At 22.7% G+C, this 21,930-nt stretch overlaps 7 protein-coding genes across 7 annotated transcripts; 3 read left to right on the top strand and 4 right to left on the bottom strand.

Annotated features, from left to right (window-relative positions):
* Positions 1 to 980: 980 nt before the first annotated feature.
* Positions 981 to 1,670, top strand: PVVCY_1300670 (conserved Plasmodium protein, unknown function; the record flags this gene model as incomplete). The annotated part of the gene is made up of 1 exon (XM_037634712.1): positions 981 to 1,670. One exon carries the CDS (start codon positions 981 to 983, stop codon positions 1,668 to 1,670), a length of 690 nt encoding a protein of 229 aa, XP_037490770.1.
* Positions 1,671 to 2,954: 1,284 nt separating this feature from the next.
* PVVCY_1300660 (cytoplasmic tRNA 2-thiolation protein 2, putative) lies at positions 2,955 to 4,616 on the top strand (the record flags this gene model as incomplete). Its single annotated transcript, XM_008623743.2, has 1 exon — positions 2,955 to 4,616. The coding sequence occupies one exon, from the start codon at positions 2,955 to 2,957 to the stop codon at positions 4,614 to 4,616; it is 1,662 nt and encodes a 553-aa protein (XP_008621965.2).
* Positions 4,617 to 4,905: 289 nt separating this feature from the next.
* On the bottom strand, positions 4,906 to 6,162 carry PVVCY_1300650 (conserved Plasmodium protein, unknown function; the record flags this gene model as incomplete). The annotated part of the gene is made up of 6 exons (XM_008623742.1): positions 4,906 to 4,989; positions 5,065 to 5,178; positions 5,278 to 5,358; positions 5,473 to 5,597; positions 5,742 to 5,862; positions 5,980 to 6,162. The coding sequence occupies 6 exons, from the start codon at positions 6,160 to 6,162 to the stop codon at positions 4,906 to 4,908; spliced, it is 708 nt and encodes a 235-aa protein (XP_008621964.1).
* An 861-nt stretch (positions 6,163 to 7,023) lies between these two features.
* Positions 7,024 to 8,932, bottom strand: PVVCY_1300640 (major facilitator superfamily domain-containing protein, putative; the record flags this gene model as incomplete). Its single annotated transcript, XM_037634711.1, has 3 exons — positions 7,024 to 7,400; positions 7,574 to 7,681; positions 7,831 to 8,932. 3 exons carry the CDS (start codon positions 8,930 to 8,932, stop codon positions 7,024 to 7,026), a joined length of 1,587 nt encoding a protein of 528 aa, XP_037490769.1.
* Positions 8,933 to 10,809: 1,877 nt separating this feature from the next.
* On the top strand, positions 10,810 to 12,813 carry PVVCY_1300630 (adaptor complexes medium subunit family; the record flags this gene model as incomplete). The annotated part of the gene is made up of 1 exon (XM_008623740.2): positions 10,810 to 12,813. The coding sequence occupies one exon, from the start codon at positions 10,810 to 10,812 to the stop codon at positions 12,811 to 12,813; it is 2,004 nt and encodes a 667-aa protein (XP_008621962.2).
* A 298-nt stretch (positions 12,814 to 13,111) lies between these two features.
* On the bottom strand, positions 13,112 to 16,500 carry PVVCY_1300620 (conserved Plasmodium protein, unknown function; the record flags this gene model as incomplete). The annotated part of the gene is made up of 17 exons (XM_008623739.2): positions 13,112 to 13,146; positions 13,234 to 13,274; positions 13,439 to 13,503; positions 13,594 to 13,626; positions 13,730 to 13,825; positions 13,958 to 14,051; positions 14,247 to 14,302; positions 14,414 to 14,503; positions 14,593 to 14,694; positions 14,781 to 14,976; positions 15,143 to 15,231; positions 15,411 to 15,465; positions 15,582 to 15,676; positions 15,801 to 15,902; positions 16,002 to 16,067; positions 16,159 to 16,275; positions 16,444 to 16,500. The coding sequence occupies 17 exons, from the start codon at positions 16,498 to 16,500 to the stop codon at positions 13,112 to 13,114; spliced, it is 1,389 nt and encodes a 462-aa protein (XP_008621961.2).
* Positions 16,501 to 17,632: 1,132 nt separating this feature from the next.
* On the bottom strand, positions 17,633 to 19,171 carry PVVCY_1300610 (allantoicase, putative; the record flags this gene model as incomplete). The annotated part of the gene is made up of 1 exon (XM_008623738.2): positions 17,633 to 19,171. The coding sequence occupies one exon, from the start codon at positions 19,169 to 19,171 to the stop codon at positions 17,633 to 17,635; it is 1,539 nt and encodes a 512-aa protein (XP_008621960.2).
* Positions 19,172 to 21,930: the final 2,759 nt, after the last annotated feature.

Raw genomic sequence — 21,930 nt, 5'->3', positions numbered from 1 at the left:
AAATGGGGTATAAAGTAAAATCAGAGAGGAAAGAGCACTTATTTTGGCATATTGTTTTGGGCAATCCTTTTATTAAGGCACAAATAATATACGTGTATACTATGGAAATAATTACATATAATATATGTATATATTAATGAAAAGCTTATTATAATATATAGGCAGCTAAAAAAAAATAATATATATATATACTTTATCTGCTTGTATAGTAGCAAAATATGATACGTTAATAATATAAATATATTGTTTAAATTATGCATATATATATTAAATATATATATGCCTTTCATGTACTGCAACTATTATAACTATAAGGGCGACATGGCATTTATTAAAAAAAAAAATAATACAATATATTTATATATTCGCACATGATATAATTATATAATAGTTGTCATTATATATAAGCATTATTTAATACCTTTTTTACATATGCAAGCGAGCAATACCATTTTATTGAAATATAAAACTTAATAAATATTATGCTAATATCCATAAATTTTCATGCATAGAATAATAATATTAAATATATATATTGAGGTATATATATATTTTTTATGTTTTATTTTGAATAAAGCAATTAATATTACATATAATACAAAATAAGAATATTAAATAAATAGTAGCATTATATATAATAATTATCCATTGCTCTCATTTTTTTTATATTTATATTTTAATTAATTTTTTTTCTAATTTTTATATTGCATTTTTTTTAAAAACATTTTCTTATTATTATATATATTTATATTTTTTATATATTTATTTTCTTCGTCATTTTATATTAATAACATTGGATTTTAATTTTTAAAATATTAAAAAGAATGTTAAAATAATATTTATTACATAATAGCTATATTTATATATAATATTTTTTTTATTAAATAAGCAGATATATATATTAAATATATATAATACTTATATAAATATATTATTGTTAAAACAAGTATCCTCAGTATACTTTGTTTTTAAAATGTAAAATGGTGAATTCACCATCAAAAAAAAGGGCATTGAATACATTAGAAGATAAAAACGAAAATAAAAACATGGTTAGTAAAAAAAATAATACTGTTGATACTGTAGAAGATATGGAAGAAGGCAACGATAGCGTTGTAGGTGAAAATAAGAATGACTTTTTGAAAAAAGATAAAAGGAAGAAGAAAGAAAAAAAAAATAAAGATATAGAAGAAGATGACGATGACGGAAATGATGAGGATGCATTAAAGAAATTCTCTGTTGACAGTAGCGAAAATGACGATGACGAGGACAGAGATGATGATGACGACGATGACGATGAAGATGATGATGATGATGATGAAGATGATGATGAAGACGATGATGATGAAGATGACGACGATGATGATGATGATGACGACGATGACGATGATGGAGATGATGACGATGATGATGATGATGATGACGACGATGATGATGATGATGACGACGATGACGATGATGGAGATGATGACGATGATGATGATGACGACGATGAAGATTTTGAAGATATGGATGACGATGATGATGATGATGACGATGACGACGATGATGAAGACGATGACGATGATGAAGATGATGAAGATGATGAGGATGAAGATGATGACGACGATGATTCTAAAAAGGAAGGTGGATCAAATGCAAAAAAAGATAGTGACGACGAAGGTTTTGACTAATTGACGCACGCTTAAGAACAAAGAGTTATATATACATATATAATATAAAATTAATTATAATTTATATGGTTTCAAGTATATTTATAAAGAATGTATAAATAAAAATAATTGAATATGTTTCTTTAAGTTATATGTATTTCGTACTGTTTTAAAATGCTTTTTTGCGTGTTTCATGTGTTTTTCATATTATGCTAAAAAATTATATATATATGTATAAGATTTTATATATTTAAATTTATATAAATAAATTATATGTGCTATGTATTATTTTTCTTGCCCCTCTTCATTTTATATGCAATTATAGTTGTTCTACCTTTATTTTTTTATGTTGAAATTTGAACATTTAAAATATTTTACATATACTACAAAGTTAATAAATTGCATTTATTCTAACAAACTATATTTAAAAATTAAAAATAATAATAGAATTTGAAAATCAATTAATCCCAAATTAAAATATTTGCGGTATTATAAATAATAGCAATGCATATATAGTATATGTATGATATGGGTATATTTCTGAGGCATATTTTTATTATATAGGTTCTTACTATGTAAACGAAATATAAATTTTATAGATAAATTTATATGCTTTAATTTTGATTACAAAACAGCTTCATTTAAAAGTGTCAATATTTGCATATTCGTAATAACAAACTTTAATGTGTAAAATGAAAAAAATAAATGGTATCTAAAAATACGAGTTGTATAAAGCATATTTTCCTTTTTTATTTTTTCCGATAAATTGGAATATATTTTATTATCATTTCATTATTAAAGTATTCTATGTTTTTTATCCTTAACAATTTGAATAGCTTATTATAAAAATATATTTTTATACAGGAAATAAAATAATCTATGTGAAGTTAGTAAAAAATTTATAAACGTTCATATTTAGTTAAAAATGTATATAAAGTAAAAATATCGGGCTCAAAAATGCATTTGAAGGAAAATATAACAGGAGTTTCAAAGATTTTTAAACGGTTTAATTTGAGCGAAATATAATAATTTTCGAGTTTTTTTAGTTTTATACCTTTGAAAAAATCCAAATATTTTATATAGAAGATATAACCCGGTGTTTTGCCACCCTATAGTGGAGCAGTCAAAAATAAAGATATGCTCTTGAATTATTTTAAATGGTCATTTTACTGCATTTACAACTGTTATTACCGATAATTTTTTATAAATTCATTTTCTTTAAAAATAAAAAATATGCAAATGGTACATTAAATTTATGGATAATTTGATTCCAGAGTATAAAATTGTATAATATTTATATATGCAATGAATAGCAAAAATATGGAAGACAAATCAAATGACATTAATAATGAAAAAATAAATTTATCAATCTGCTATAAATGTAAAAAAAAAAATGCTTCAGTTTCTACAAGGGAAAAGTCATGTAAAGACTGCTTTTTATTATTAGTAGAATATACATTTAAAAATACTTTAAGAGAAAAATGTTTGTTTAAAAGCAAACCAGGTTTTTGTAACTACAAAGGAAAGGGCAAAACTGAGCAAACGAAAAAAAATGATAATACCAATAGCAGTAGAAATAATAATGAGAAAAAGAAAAATGAAGACAAAACACCAATTATGAAAAATAACCACATTGATGAAAATTTCCAAAAAACAAATGGACCAAAGGAATATAGTAAAAATGATAACACCTTTGAAAGATCCCAAAACAAAAAAAAAACTACAATAGCATTTTCTGGAGAAATATGTTCTTCTATCCTTTTATATTTATTTATAAAATATTTGCAAAGTGCTAAAAATAAGAAAAATGATATGCTATTAATGAATGAGCATGCAATATTTAGTGAAGTAATTTTTGTTGATATTTTTGATGATGAAACATATATTTTGAAGTTAATTAAAATTATCGAAGAAATATTTGAACTTTTAGAGAAAAGTAATGACAAAAATTATGCGGAAAAAGAAGAGGAAGAAAATAGCACACAAAGAAAGAATATATCTCCTATAGCATATAAGGACCAAATTACTTTTAATAAGGGTGTTTTTAAAAAAAAAATTAACAAAATATATTTTACAGTGCTAAAAAGTAATTATTTTATAAAAGAAGAGCATCAAGATAAATTTTTGCAAAGTTATGATGCAGTAAAAAAAGAAAAGAATTATTATTTGAATTATATAAATGAGTTAATTATATATAATAACATATTAAAATATTGTAAAGACGAACAAATTAATTATGTACTTTGGGGAAATAATGCAAATAATATTTCAAATAAGTCTTTTTTATATACAATAATTGGTAATGGTATTAATATACCGTTATGTACGAGTTATATTGATAATAGGTATGAACCTATAAAATTTATTAAGCCTTTAAAAGACTTATTAGATAAAGAAATATATATTTATGCCTTTTACAAAGATATTAAATATGGTTATAATAAAATATTCGATGGAAATATATTATACAGTGCTATAAATAATTTACTATCAAATTTAGATTCAAAAAATAATACAACATCTATTGTTAATAATACATGTAATCATTTAGTTAATTTAATGGATTACACACGTAAAGATCAAAAGATTGTATCACATTCCTGTGAAAGCAATTATGATATAATTGAAAAACGGGATGATAAAAGTATTAATTGGGATAACAATGATGCAAACAATAATACAAATGAAAATGAAAAAAAAAAAGAAAGCAGTTTAAATTCTGATGAAACAAAATCATCAAATAATAATATTTATGAAAATTTAAATAATTATAATAAAAATTCTTTATGTTATATTTGTTCTGGTAATAAAGAAACACCAGAAGAGAAGAATTTTATATATAAAATGAACAAAATTCAGACAAAATATATTATAAGAATGAAATACACAGATAATATATGCTCTACTTGTTTGAATATATTTTCATCTAATGAAAGGTTTTTTAATTTGTTCGATGCTCTTATATAAAATTTGATTTTAATTTTTCACTATTATTTGTGTTTTTATTTGTTTATTATTTTGCGATTTTTATAATTTTTTGTTTGATTTACTTTTTATGTTAATACTTTTGGTGGCCTTTAGTATTAATTGGCATGCGCTCATTTTATTATTTTTAATATTTGTTTAATCCTTTATTATAAACAAATTTTGAGAATAAATTTATTTTAAAAATAAATTTTTAATAGCACGCTGCTTTTGTCACATTAGAAAGGAGTGAAAAGAATTAAAAAACGATTATGGTCATGATTATTTATAATTACAGCCAATCATCAAAATTAATTTTGGAATTTTTGGGGCAATTTGGTTGTTCCTTGGATTCTTCCGTTTGTTCTTGAGAGACCTTTAAAGAAAATGTATTAGAAAAATATAATTTAAATTATTTTACTAAACATAGAATTTTTTCAGCGTGACTTACATATATGTTGTTATTATCCTTATATACGTATCTCCTAATTCGTCTTTTGATTTTTTCAATCTTGTTGACATGGGCTGGTTCTCGTAGCTCACGGTTCATAAGAATTCGTTGATTCTGTAAAAGATGTTATTAAACATGTCGTATAATGTGTGTGCATAGAGAGATTGCAACTAGCCATGTGCACATGTGGATATATGTATACATAATGCATACCTTGTTTTTGTTCCGATATCTTTCAAAAATAATAGATTTGTTCAATGATTCGAGGTCGTTTATCCATAATTCAAAGGTATCCTTAAGAAAGTTAAAATAAGAAGAAAACTGTATTTAAATATACACTTATTTAATTAGAAATGCAATAAATGCTTGTTATAATAAAAATTAGTTAAATGAATATATTTTTAATACATTATAAATAACACTGTTTTGGTATGCGTTAAACATCTGTTTTTGGATTTCGTTTATTTCTTCTTGTTTTCTAACATATGGTATAATACAATTTCCAAAATACTGTAACTCTCCTTCAGTATACACTACATATAGAAAATGTATAAATTTGTTCGATTTTTATGCACCATGCAAAGTAATAAACAATTAAACATAATATATATAGTGACAGCATAAATATGTATAAATATATAGATGAATAAAAGCTATTTTCAGTTTCTTAATTTAACTGTTGTTAAGAGGGTAATAATATAGAGGGATATTTTCTTGGGCCATTTTAAATAATTCATTTTTTTTGTTAATATCAATATTAATTTCATTAACGATTTTTTCCATATGTTTTAATTCCTCCTTTTAAAGCAAAGAATCATAATTAAAAACATAAAAAAGACAAAGAATAAATGAATAATAAATGAATGACATGGCAAATACAGATATGAATTGGGTTAAATCATTTTATTTTCTTACCATATTCGTTACATAAATTTGAGATAAATATTGATAATTTAAATAGTTCGAGTATGAAAAATTTTGAGAAAAGTTTAATGCATCATGCATAATTCGTATTTTTAAGTTATTCTTTTCCTCCATAGTCATACTAGAATAATTCTTTTCAACATTTTGATCAGCCTTCTTTATGCCCATATACATTTTTGCTTCCTTTTTTTACTTTAAAGGTTATAATAAAATATGTATATATATGTCATTTAGGTTAGACGAATGAAATATTTTGATGCTGATTGTAACATCCCAACATTATGAAAATTAAATCAATGATATTTATTAATGGTACCCATTATACTTTTTAATGAATAAATACAATATTGTTACACATATTTACGTCTTTTTAGAAATATTTAAATACATATAAATAAGATTTAAAACATTCCTTCGATGGTTTATTAAATATTAATTTTTAAAATTTTACTATACAAGTTCGTGTATATGTGTGTATTTTAAAATTTTTTTTAATTTTTTTATATCAAAACAAATAAATAAAATATTAGTGGCATTGAAAATACAGACAAAGTGATAATTGAGAATATATATTTTTTTTTCGATTTTATCATTTAGGTATTATTTGAAAAAAGATAAGAAGTTATATAAATAGGTTGTATAGCATAGTCAATAGGTTCTTTTTATCTTTCCAATCATTAATATATTCTTTTTTGGGCATACTATAAATTTGTAAAACTTTTAAAGGGGGAAAGAATCCCACGATGAATGAAACATGTTCTAGCAAAAATTGCAAATTTAACTTATTTTTTTTAAGTTTGTAAAAGTTTGCAAAAGAATAAAACAAAAACATGCATGTATATAGTGGGTGTGTTGTTTACTGAATATACACATGATACATACAAATGAATTAAACATTAATAAAATATTTAGGTGTATGAAAGACATTGATAAGAAAAAAAAGAATATTAGTATACAAAATAAAAATATTTTAATAATTATTAAAAAAAAATAAATAAAAACAAATAAGTAGCATAATAATAGACATGGTGTGCATCAATTTTTCGTGGATTTAATCATCTTTTCATAATAATTAAATGAAAGGAAAACAAAAAAAATAGATACAATAGACATACATGAAGAAATAAAAAAAGGAAATAACTGGTTTTCTATATAATAATAACTGTATATAATAGGTGATATGGTTAAAGATAGATATCGAAAAAATGATACTATACTTTGTGTAAATAGCTGATCCTTTTTATCAAAAAATAGAGAAATTATTGTTGGGATAATTGGCTCTATGTAAGCATAAGAGCATGAATGAATAAAACAAATACTAATATATTGAAAAATTAAATTATAGTATTTTATACTGTTATATGTCAATAATACTCCTGTACTCTGTATGATTAGCCCTATGGCAGCAGTTCCTGAATTAAAAAAATATCATCGAATTATGGTATGAGTAATCAAAAAAGCAACAAATACACACGAAGAAATATAAATTTGTATGTGACGAAATTATATCAATAAGGGATCATGCATATTAGGGGAAAGGATTTCCCATCAGTATTCTTCACACACTTTCAGTGATTTTTCATACCATTATATCCAAAATTCCGAAGAATAAATGAGAAGGAAAAATATTGATAGCATATCATTATTATTCCACTCAAGGAAACAAAAAGACTAATTTGTATTTGCTTGTTACCTGATAAAAAGGAGAAATTAAAACGAAGGTAAATAAGATAAGGGAATAAAAATAAAATAATTCAATATTTATTGTATGCACAATGAATGAATATTTGATGAATTCATTATTTCTCGCTATTTTTCAAGAGAGTGGTATTGAAATATTACCAGATGAAACATTATCGTTGTAAAAAACAAAAAAAATATTATTCATAAGGTTTGACGAAAATGATGCCGAGAATCGAAGTAAACATATGGAAAATAAGCATTTTGATTTATAAGTTAGTGATACACTCAAAATTTTATTAAAGATATTTTTAATGCTTCGAGAAATTCTTGAAATGAATAAATAATCTGTTCGTCTTAAAAATTGTTGATAAGATTTATCTGATATATCATCATTATAATAACTAAAAATATTTCCTTTACGTCCTGTTTCTGAATAATTTGTTTTATTGTTTAAAAAATCATTATTTACATATTCAGGATCCCCCTTTTTATAGTGTTTATTTAAAAGTGATTTCTCTTCCTCACCATATTTATTATATTTTTTGTAAGTAATCCATGTGTTAGCATTATCTTCCTCTTCTAATTTATTATCATTTTTGTTATCTTGATTTAGTTTGTACTCACGAACTAATTTGGCTGGTGTTTTATATTTATTTTGGGAAAGTAGCTCACTCGAAATTGTAAGAATAATAAGTAGGGAAGATATTAATCCCAATGTGTTAAAGTTTAATATAATTTCAAAATTAAAAATTGTTAAAAAGAATGATGATAGTAATGGGCCTAATATTATACCAATTGCATTGAATATATTTATATATGTATAATATGTGCATACATTTGTATCAACTAAATCATTAATTATAGCATTGACTACAACTACAAAAACTGAACTACAGCCACATATTATTCTGTTTATTACTAATAAGGTAAAATTTAATTTTATGTAAAATAAATATATACCTACTAAATTAAATAAAATTAAAAATACTAATAAATGCTTCTTGTTTATTGACGAAAAAAGCCCTATTATCAAGCACATAACACATTGTGAAAAAGAATAAAAACTTAATAAAATTCCTAACTCTTTTACTTCTATTTTATAATAATTTAAAATATAGAATGGGAGTAAGGGCTGTAAAAAGGACTCAAACAACGTTTTAATAAAAACTGACAATAATATTTTAAATAAAGTTTTTTTCCGAATTTTTTCATATTCTTCATTTTCATAAAACAAGTTATCGTGATCTTTTAAAAGTTTCATCCTATGTATGTATCTATATTTATGTGCGTGTGCTTCTTTTTTTCATTTACTTTGGATTAGTATAAGTATATATATTTTGGGTTGTTTTCTTTTTCTTTGGTTAAGAAGGGTTCTCCACCAAAATTATAAAAAATAATGTTTCAATGAACTGGACAAATAATATAAGCTAAATCTTCTTAAAAGTATAATTCTTGTACAAGTGTATTAATGTGTTATGATATTTTTAAATACCAAGATGCCCGTATTATATTTTTTTTTTGTCAATCTTTTAATAGTTTATTTATTATATATAAATATGCTTAATAACGCAAGCTCATATATAAGAGTATGTATATTCTCATAAAACTCTTTCACAGCCTCACGCATATATATACATATATATATATATATATATATATATTGAGGTACCAAATGTCGCATATATTCGTTTTTTGTTTGGTTTATTTTTTTCCTTTGCTAAATGATGAAGAAAAAAATAAAATAAGCATTAAACACAATGGAATTTGAAAAAATCTTAAGCATAATGGCTATCTGTTAATATAGTTATGCTGTATTATGCTTCACATGATGATAATCGAAAAAAATAATTAAAAAATGAAATGATGAAGTGAATAAAAATGAGAATAAATAAATGAATAAGTGAATGAATCACTGAATAATTAAATGAATAAATAAATGAACGAACATATAAAAATAGTATTATTCATTACATTATTATTGAGAGCATTTTTAGGGCATATTAATTTTTTGAAAATATCTCATTAATATTACACCACATTCTTAGTTATATATGCAATGATAAGTTTGCGTGAACAAGTAGCCATTTATTATAGTCAAACAATTATTAAAAAGAAACATAAAGTGAAGCACATATTATAATATATAAAATATGTATGTAATTTATATGCATATATTTTTTTTCAATTTGAAAATAGATGCATGAATTGATGTAGGCATAAAAATAATTAAAGAAAAACCGTAATAAGAAAAAAGCACATTCATGGATTATTGAGAATAGGAAAAATGTGAATAAAAAAAGAAAAATAGAAACAAATGTATGGTACAATTAACAAGTAGCATTATAGATGAAAAAATTAAAAAAAAATACAAATTATATATAGTGTAACAATAGTGATATTATATTATGCTCACAATATATATGTATTATAATATGGAAGAAAATGTTCTTTAAAAAACATTAAGTTTATCTTAATTATTCTAATAATGTGAAAAAAAAAAATTAATTTGTTTGAATTAATAGCTATTTAAATATGTGTGTTTTTTTAATATAGAATATTATGACATAAATACCATTTTTTATACACATATATTTGTAATAAATATGATTCATAGAAAACCTGTATACAACGCATAAATATAATAAATAGAGATACAACAATGTCTTATTGAAACATGTTATTTTATCTCGTATATATAATAATATATAAATGAATATATGCATATTTGTTTGATGTTTGAAATGCTCTATATAATACGCTTATTTTACCGACAATTTTCTTTTTCTTAGTAAAAAAAATAATTTTATTTATATTATTTTTTTTCCTGTTTAAAATTATATTTTTTCGTTTTTTTCATTTTTTATAATTATTGCGTGATTAGGATTGGAAATTTGTGAATATTTATGCCATCGTCCAGTTTATTTATTATATTTACTATCATTCGATTAATTTAATTTGCTTGATTATCATGATCAAGGTATTAGTTAATTTATTCCATTGCAGCACTTTCTATATTTATCAAAACAAAAGTATTTCGAATTGAGATATATATATCATGCAAGAGTGAAGGGATACATACACCCTCATTTACATGGTTCATATGCAGGAAAAATATAAAAGTTCACAGCAAAGGAAACAATGGATGGGTTTTTCATATACACCAGCGAGGGGAGGCTACTAATAGAGCATGTTTTTGGAAATGATATTGAAATAAATATATTAGAAAGTGATATAGAAGATATAATAATAAATAAGAAAAGGGAGTTAAATAATTATTTTATAGTTTTAAATAATGAAAATAATAATAATTTTATGAAAAAAATGTATAAAAATAATTTTATATATTTGATTATAAAAGATGATATATATTTCGTTGCAGTAAAGAGGGATGAAAACAACCCAATTTTAATTGTTGAAATAATACAAGATATAATTAAAAATATAAAAGCATATTTTAATGTCAATAAATTAAATGAGAATATATTTTTACAAAATTATTCGGTGATTAATTTTCTGATAAATGAAAATTTAACACAAGAAGGGAAGCCTAGTCTATTTGTAAATGGTATATTAAAATCGTTAGTAAAAAATGATTCAAATATTTTAAATGAAGCATTGAAATTGCCTTCAATACCTAATAATATATACAATATGATAACAAGTGGCAGTAGTAGTATTATCAATAATAACACAAATAGTGATTATATAAATAGTATTGGAAACAATGGAAACAATAAGACAAATTTTATTGGTAATAATACAAATGAGAATAATATAAATTATAGTTATAGTAATGGGTTGTGTATAAATTCAACAGATTCTATGCACATTTATTGGCGTCCAAGTAATGTATATTATTCAACAAATGAAATATATGTTGATGTAATTGAAAATGTTTTTTGTATTATGAATAAATTTAACAAAATAATACATTATTCTATTCAAGGGAATGTTATTATAAATTGTACAATTAGTGGAATACCAGTTGTTAAATTAATTTTTAATCATAAAATTGACTTAAAAAAATGTCATCTTCATTTTACTGCTAATTGGACTAAAATATTTAAAAAAAATAAATCAACTAACGAAAAAAATGTTATTTATTTTGTTCCACTAAACGAGGAATATACAGTTATGCAATATTTTGAGCATGCCCCATTAATAAATAATAATAAAAATGGTAGTATCAATGATGATACTAATATAAACCGTTTTCATAATTCTCAAGATCAATTAACTGATGTTTTGAATTTAAAAACTTCAAGCACGGAAAGCATCAATTTCGTAAGACCTGATAATTCACCTAATGATAAAACCCAAAATAGCAATTGTGATGAGAATAGACAAAACATCAAAAATAATAATGGCGATGACATAGGTAAAGATTATTCATATAGAAATGATGAAAGTTCTGATAAGGAAGATAATAACGTATTAACATCTGGTGAAATGAGTAGTGAAAATGATGAAAGACAAACTGATGGTGTAATGAAGAATGAAAATATTGAGAGCAGATTTTTATTAGACTATAATAATGAGCGCTGTAAACTTCCTATAAATGTGAAAGGGAATGTCATTTATGTGCCAACAGAAAATATGTATAAAATGAAAATTAATGTGATTTTAAATAATATAAAAAGAAAAAAAAATAGCAATTTATTGCTAAACAATTATGAAAACATTCTTATTAAAATTCCAGTACATAATATTATAAGTTCAGTTAGTTCAAATATTACAATAGGTAAATTAAATTATAATGATAGAAATAATTGTATATATTGGTATATCGAAAATGTTGTAGGTACTAATACTACAATATCAGCAAATATATCATTATATATAAAAAATAGTAATAATATCTATAAAACCAATAATACAATGGATATACTAAATGAATATCATTATAAAGATGAATTGAGCGCAAACTACCCATATAGTTTTAGCGAAAATTCTTATAATAATGATGGTCACATGATTTATTCATCCTTAAATTTTGTTGTATATGCTAGCTTAAAAGTTAATGGAATCTCAATTTCAGGAAAAAAAATTGAAAAAATCGAAATTCTCGAGTCCAAGAATTTAGATATACATAAAGGGTGTCGATACAGTACATATTTCAATAATTTGGAATTTAGGATATGAAAAATATAAGAGATATTCAATAAGTGTAAAATAAAACAAAATATTATTTTCATATAACTTTTAATCACATTTTATGGATGAAATATAGTCAGATGCTATGGGGACTCAATTGGAGATTCCCTTAACAAATTAAACTCAAATTGCAAATAATATTTTACAAATAATTAAATAATTTCATTTACACATTGGATTATAATCGCATGTAGACTATTTAGCTTTCTATTATTATTTTAACTTTTTTTAATTATTTTTTAATTTTGTTTGATTCTTTTTCAAATATATTTCAGACTTTCACATTTCAGTAATGGGGTTTTTTTGTTATTATTTTCGATTCTATTAAGTTTATAAAAAAAGAGAAAAATATATTTATATTGTATAAGATATTAGAAGGGTAAAAACGAAGAATTAATTTATTTGTACCGAATTTGATGGCGTTTTCGAGATCTTGGGTATCATTAACTCTACAAAAATTAAAGAATAAATATATGGATATATGTATATCCATCACTAAAAATCAATGAAGTGAGAATTTACTTCAGAATAAAACAATTTTATGTGTTTATTCCCCATCACTTGCTCATACTGATTATTTTTTTGTATTATATGTATTTATTAAATAATTTACCTGCACATGTTTTTATGAAAATCTACATTTTTGTACAAATTGATAATTTCCAAAAATTCCAAAGACTGCAACAATGATAAAATAATAAATACATACATAATTATTTTCAATTTTTTAAAATTCTTTGTTTGAATATGTATGTATCATATTCATACCTTGTAGGATCTACTAATATTTCCATTCTCTCTCTATATTGGGATGGTTGGTAAAAGGGGAAAAATATTAATATGATGGATTGAGCATATTTATGTAATTTTTATAATTTAATGGTATGTGTTATATTTTTTTTACGTTTTTCTGGGTTATCATCATAAGTTTCTCTAAGACACTTTGCAGGTTTTTGATATATTGCAAAATATCTTCATTAGAATTGAATTCAATTTTATCCTAAAAATTGCGAAAGAAAATATTCATATTATGTGCTTATATAATCAGTAGTTAATATGCATGTGCATATACATGAGTAGGAATAGACATGCTTTAGCATATTTATAAATATTGCTGTATAAATATAGATACCTCCATATTTATTGAATAAAAGTATTTATTTTGATTTTCTAAGAATTTTTGAATTTTATCCAATTTTATGTTAACATCTTCTAGTTCCTTTTCACTGAATAGAATTGTTATTATGATCAAATTGGGTAGGGAAAAAAGAAAGATAATATTAAAAATTGTGTAATAAATATATTGGAAAAGAATAAATACGATTCACTTCTACATACGCGCATATGTATGTACATAAATATTGATTGATGAATGGGAATGAGATACTTATTATTATAATATTCATTTTTAAAGATAATACCTTGCGAAAACAAGTTTATAAAGATCATATATATCATCTGACACCTTTTCCTTTTCCTAAAATAAATATAAATAAATACAGAATAATAAAGTGAAAATAAATAAATAATCAATAGCATATGATGTAATGTGTTGGGTCATATAGAAATTGTATTATTCTCTTTTTACATAAAGGATTTTTTCCTTTATTATATCCTTATCTTCTGAAAATGTATTTATTATCTCATTATTCAGAGATATATATTCTTTAATAGCATCCTATAGGGGCGAGGGGGTAAAGATAAAAAAAAAATGTAATCATCATAATACCACGAAAATAAAAATGTGCTAATATATATTTTTTTTACTTCAAGTTTTTTTTGGGATAATGCCTCTTCTTTTTGTAGCAAGTTTTGTTTATTTTCGATGTCTAAAAATTTCTGATTAATATCGTATATATCCGTAACCCCCTTTAAATAAAATATGGAGAAATTAATAATTGATATAGTTTTGAATGTATATATTTTTTATAATATTTTTATTATTATTATTTTACTGTTGCTTCTCTCATTTTTGATATTGTAGAATATATGTTGCTTGCATTTTCAAAAATACTCGAGGCGCTTAATTTTAAGTAATTATTATATAATAAATAATAAATTAAAAGTTTTTTGAATTTTCTTTTTTCTTGTATCATTAAGCTTATGTTTGCATTATTTAATTTATTGTTTTTGTATTCATTGATCATTTCTCTATAAAGACATGATGGTAATAATAATAAAATATTTCATTTACCATTTGAACTTGTTTTATTTATGTTACAATAACCAAAACAAGAACAGACATTAATATTATGGAATGTAATAACAAGAAGCAAATAAAAAGATAATAAAATTATGGGTAATAATATTTTCGTACCTTCTTATTCTTAATATATTACTATGTTCTTTGTTGACATTCATATATTTTAGTATGTCCTCATTTTTATTTTTAGCTTGAATAATTTCCTTCATTAAGTAACGAAGATATATGCATATAATAGTTAATATATAGTATGTATTTTATTAACCTTGTATTTTTATTATTTTGATATTAAGCAATGCATAAAAGGAGGAATATCACGATAATTGCGCATCCATGTAAATGGGGCATTTTTCTAATACGTAAAATAAAATCGTTATATTACCATTTTTTTATCTTCAATAGCTTTTCTTAAATTTTTATTTTCTGATGTGATTTTTCTGGTAAAATACGAAAGAATAAATATATAGAGATAGACAGAAAAAATATATTAAAATGTATAATTTTTCATAATTCATATAATCTCATTTAATTTAATTGATTTTGTATTTTTTACTGAATAATATTCTGATGTTGTTTTTCACTATTTTTTAAACTTTTTACGGTTCTTTCTAGAGAGTTTAAGTAAAAATACAACATTTTTTTTTCTTTCTGTTATAATGGGATAAAGAAAAACATAATGTGAAATTATGGACAAATAAAAAATAAATTATTGTTCATTAGTTTTATTATTTTGTTACTATTGTTATGATTTAACTTTTTATTTATTCAATACCTTAATTCGTTGGAGCATTATTTGATAAGTATATTTTGAGTGTTTGAGATTTTCAAATTTATTCAATATTCCTTCATTTTTCGACTTTAGGTCTTCATATTCCTTTTTTTAGTTATGAAAATAAAAGTGAGTATGTGCATGTGTATTTTATTTTCATCATTATTTTTTATCATATACATACGTTAATGCATTTTCTTTTACATTTTTTTGATGTCCTAGAGATATTTTGTTAAGTTTTTGCTCTCGGTTTAGAAGCTCCAAATCTTTCTATAATAACAATGAATAAAGTTATATTTTGTCTTTTTTTGATTGTCAATTTTTTTAAGTATTATTTTCCAACGTACATTATAGGGTTTACCTTAGTATTTTCATATTTGTTAAATGTACTTTCTCCTTTTTCTTTTATAACATTGAATTTTTTTTTGACAGAGTATACAATATCCTCTGTATTTTCACTAAACTTTTCATTGTCTTTCTAAAATGAGAAATATAAAATAAATTAAAAATAAATTTATGTCTGAAAATATTTTGATTACGAAAAAAGATGCAACAATGCTTAATGTTACAAATGATTAGCAGTGTGATATATGACATATTTTTTGGGGTCTATTTTTGATTATATATATACTACTTAATATCTCACCTTATAAAATGGTGCTAAGTCCTTTAGGTTATCTAATTTGTCGTTTTGGTTTTTCATTTTTAATTAATTTCAATTATATTTTCTATTCATTTTATTCAATTAGTATAAATACGGCGTTAAAAAAGGAATATGTAGCAAAAAACTCGAAAATTATATTTATATTGAAATTTTTTATCTGAAAAAAATATAAGAATTCGTAACTATGCTGTTAAAAGTATTTAATAATTTAATTATGCTTTATTAGTAATTGCAGTATTTTTCTTATTTTATATCACTGTATTTTATTAAAAAAATAGACAATAGGAAAATATAAACATTAGGGATTTACATGGGATAATAATGAGAAATATGTGCCTATATATGCGTATGGGTATCCGGTTTTCGATAAAAATATTGAAAATTTTTGTGTGTACTATATAAATATAATAAAAAATGCCATATTTTGCACACTTGAAGAGAATAATTAAGCCTATATACAAGGACTTAGGAATCTGTAGATATATATAGTGCAATAAGGAATAAAAATATGGAAAAATAATAATAATATGGAGAAAAAAAATGATACATACATGGTTTAAATGTTCGATTTTTATAGAAGCGATTTTATCGCAATATGTTTACGTTTTAAATATGACAAAAAAATATATTTTTTAATTTTGAGTTTAAAAAAAAACGAATGTTTGATTGTATGGAGACATGAGCGAATGAATTAAAATATATATAGAATTGTAAAAAAAAAAATAAAAAAGGGTGGAAAGAAGATGATAAATAAAGATAGAGAACGAAAAAGAGGATGTTTTAAGTACTAAAAAAATTGTATTAATTCTTAAAAGGTTTTATATTGCATAGATAATTGTTAAGACTGTCCTAAGGTATAAAAAAAAAATTAAGAAGATTTTTAATGGAATTATTCATATTTGATAACTTTTCTATAAAGATTGTTCTCATACTTATGAGTGTTTAATTGGTGTAGCTTCTTTCTCTTCTCATTTTTTCGTTTGCACAAATAAGCTTTCAGGTTGCCACACATACAAATATATTTGTAAATGAATAATATTTCTATATTTCAAATAGCGGAACTATTCTATGCACGAAAAACTGACCATATTTTGCCAATTTCGTGTAGAATCGAATAATATCTTCATAAATGTAAAACTAAAAAAAGTAAAAAAAAAAAAAATACAGTCTCTTAAGGGGGGATTGATAAGACTGTACCTATAATATTAACTTGTGATATTCCGCCATCTGGATGAACTGAAATTTTAAAATGGGTAGCTGTTCTTTCAATATCAGTAAAATTATATTCTAATAAATTAAAATTATAAAACGTTTTTTTTTGCTCCGTGTTAATTTTACAAGGTGGTAATTCAAACCAATCAATTTTTTTGTTCACTAGTTTTTCATCATCTTCAAATATTTTTTTTTGTTCTAATAAATCTAAAGTAAGTAAATCAATAGAATCTAATAGATAAATTTGTACAGTTTCGGGATGATCATGCTTATAATTTCCAATATCGATGGTAAAATTTTCAATCACTCCCCTAACTCCAAACTTAAAAATAGCATAATTTTTAATTGAATTATATGTTAATGTTCTTAAGATTATGGGGGGTCTATTAAATAATCTTTTTGTGCAAAACCCATCAGTTTTATATGAATCGATAATGTTTTTTGGGTGACCTTTATATATGTCATCACATTGGTAATATATTAATGTGCAACCATTTTCTGGTTTATTTAGAAATATTTTTTGTTTTGATGCAATAGTATGTTTTTTAAATAAAGAAATAAATTCGCCATAAAAGTTAATTTTATTTATTCCTCCATCTGGATATAAATTAATTCTTATATGTGTCCATGGTTTAATTAAAGATTGATCATTAATTTTAAAAAAATATATTTTTTTTTTATTACATTGTTTTAAAAAATCGACACAGTCTGCTTGTAATAACTCAACCCACGGGGTATTTTGATTTTCTAACAATTCAGATATCGATTTATCTATTTTATATGATTCTAGAAAGTTATAACTTTTTCTTTTTACTGCTTTAACATCTTTATTATCTGTTTCATTAATAATTAATTCCTCGTCTTTTATTATGCCATCGATAGAGGGATTTTCTACAACCTCTATTGATAAGTGGGGGCATATATCTTCATCCATATTTTCAAAATTTAATTCTATTCCATATATAATGCTTGGATATTTTAACTTAAATATTAGCCATTCATGCCCTACATCCCTTCGTCTTCTAGTAATCCATCCTGATTTATCGTCGATAATTAAATTTTCTGATTTACTAATTGATTCATCAGTAACAAATAAAACTTTTGATCCGAAGTTTTTTGACAAGACATTATTAAAATTGAGAAAATTTACATCATTTATATTTTCAATTTCTTTGGATGGATTTTTCACATTTTTATTTATAATCCAACTAAATAAATCATTAAAAATTGTTAATATTTTTCTTCGTCGTTTTTTTTTGGGTATATATATATGTTCATTAGTATCGCTGCTTTCATCATCTTCTTCAACATCGCTTAATTTTCTTTTTTTTGTATTATTGGTATCATTTTCGATTATTATATTTTTTTCGTCCTCACTTTGGCTTTGTTCGCTCATTGTTTTTTTTTTCTGCTTGTTTAGTATTTTATTGTAATTTATTTTATTAAATGCAGTTTTTTCTTCCCGTGCTATGAGTGTTACTTTTATTTTCAATAGCATATCACATATCGAGCGATAGCTTAAAAGTTGTGAAGCTCGTATGAATGAAAAATGCTAGTAAACGAATGAATAAATGAGCATAAATCAATGCATAGCTAAACAAATGAATATATTAATAAATAAGCACACACACACTTGCACATATATACTTATACATAGAAATATATAGGTATGAATACATGAATAACTATAGGCATATGCACATTAAATATAAATAATGAATGTGCGCATGGCTACATAATTTTTTAAGTGATTTAGTTGGAAAGAATAAAATACTACATAAGCGAATTACTTATTTTATATTATAGCAAATATGGGAATGTAGGTTAATAAATATTAAATATAAGATAAAGTGTTATGAAATAAAATAAATATTTTTTACTTTAATATTTTTGATATAATTAAAGGGAAAAATGTGTAAATAATGATTGTCATTTTTTTTTTCAACTAGAATCGTATTAAAAATTGGAAAGGTTAACACTTTAAGAATTATTAGATTAATAATATTAATTGTATAATATGTATTTAATAAAATGTAGACGTAAATGCGAACATTCATGTATATTTATATACAGTTATGGAATATTATGTATCGTGGGGTTACACTAAAATTTATATAGCATTATATACATGCAAATTTTATGCATAGGTCTAAATGATCTGAGTATATGTGTTAATAAACAAAAATATAACTATGTCAAATGTTTAATGAATATTTAATTTAAAAAAAAAAAAATTTAACCTGTAATAATTATGAAGATAAGAACTATGAAATTTTATCATATTTTTTCAAAAGTTGTATATAATATATAATAAATAACTGTAATGGCAAAAGTTAAAGTATCTATAAAAATTAATTTTATTTAGGCTTAATTATTATAGCTATTATACTGAACTAATTATCCCAATTTAATGGGGATTTATAGCTAAAGGATAATAATCATAATTGCATATATTTCAAAATTCTAAGCAGATTATAATGGTATCATAATTTTGTAAAAAAAGGAAGTATTGTTATATCTACAAATACTTATCAACCGTAAAGTTGCAAAATGTTGTATAAATGCCTATAGTAAAACATAACTATAATTGGTATATACACTTTGTATTAATATATAGAAATGGATATACTTATAAGGATTATAATAGCTATTGTGTGTGGCAACTTATTTTATATATTCACATTAATTTAATTATTATATAATGTCTTATCATTTCCCATTGCATTACTTATTACTATTTATTTAAATATTGCTTATATAATTAACTTTATTATTTTATTTGGATTTGTGATAAATCGAACTAATTCGATGATATGTAAAGAATAACATGGCATGTATAAAACACCCTATTATATTATTTAAAAGGACGGCAAAATAATATTCATAGAACGCATTTATAAACTGTGTTTATGCAAATAAATGAACAATAAAACATGTATAAAGATGGAAAGACTATCAAGCTTTGTTTATTTTTGACTTTTTAAAAGATATTTTTTACTTACAAAAATAAGTTTGATGATAATAGTAAAAATTATAACATTTATTGCGAATTTATTTTATATTTTATATGTGTGTATGCGTGAGTGTGTGCATGTGTAAAACATAGTATTCACAATGAATAAGCAAAATAAAAAAGAGAAAAATAAAATGGAAATAATTATAATAAAAATGTAAAATTTCATTTAAAAAGAGCTATAAGGAACAATGTTTTGTAAAATAAAAAGGTTTGCGTTATTAAAATTAAACATAAGAAAATATCCATATAATGATACTCACAAAGGAAACAAAAATAAAAAAATAATTATAGAGAATTATGGGGAAAGGGAAATACATAATATTTGTTATTAAGTCAATTTTTCTTTATCCTTTTTGAATACACATAAATGGAACATATAAATGACAAAATAAAAAAATATAGGTTTAATAAAAGGTGTGTTTAAAATAAATATATATAAAAAAAAATAATACGTGTATTTCTCCAATTTTTAATATTCTTAATTTTTAAAATGTATAAACACACACAAATGAAATACATACCCATATATTCTTAAAATGAAAAATAAAAAAAACTATATAAATATACAAATATAATTACATTTCAAACGTCATCAGGAGAATACACACCTTTACTTCATATGTGTATATAAAATTGTTTAAAATGCTGTAAAAATATATGGAAAATCATAATTATTGCTTTAAGCATGAAATTATTGTTATAATTAATTTTTTTATTTTTTATAAAGATTGGGGGCAAATGGTATTATAGTTCATTCATTAATTTTTATTTATTCCCCTTATATTGATTTTTTGAATTATGCGTGGCATAAATAAGGGGGTTATTACCTCTGATAATTTTAGAACAAATATATTTTTTTGATTGGATATGTTATTATTTATTTATAAGGCAATACAAAATTTGAGAAATAAAAACGATGCTTAACTGAAAAGTATTTTATTTTTTTTTGTGATGGATGTATTTATCAAATCAGAAGGTCTGATTTGTATCTTTATTTTTATTTGTAAAAAGTGTATGGACAAAAAATTGTATATGTATTTGTGTTTATACTATTTTATTTTATTTCATAATAATTTTTTATATTTTCGAGAAAAAGTGCTGCAAAAAAATTATATTTTTTCTGATTTGTCTATTTAATTTAAGACGGCATTGTTTGTTTATTTTATTTTTTTTGTGTGTTTAGTCTTTTTTGTATTATAGCATAATTTACATTACTAAATATGTTTGGTTGACGAAAAAAG

The sequence above is a fragment of the Plasmodium vinckei genome, assembly GCF_900681995.1.
Source record: "Plasmodium vinckei vinckei genome assembly, chromosome: PVVCY_13".
NCBI classification, from domain to species: Eukaryota; Apicomplexa; class Aconoidasida; order Haemosporida; family Plasmodiidae; genus Plasmodium; species Plasmodium vinckei.
The sequence above is the reverse complement of the archived record's forward strand: the minus strand, read 5'-3'. Positions and strand labels throughout refer to the sequence as shown.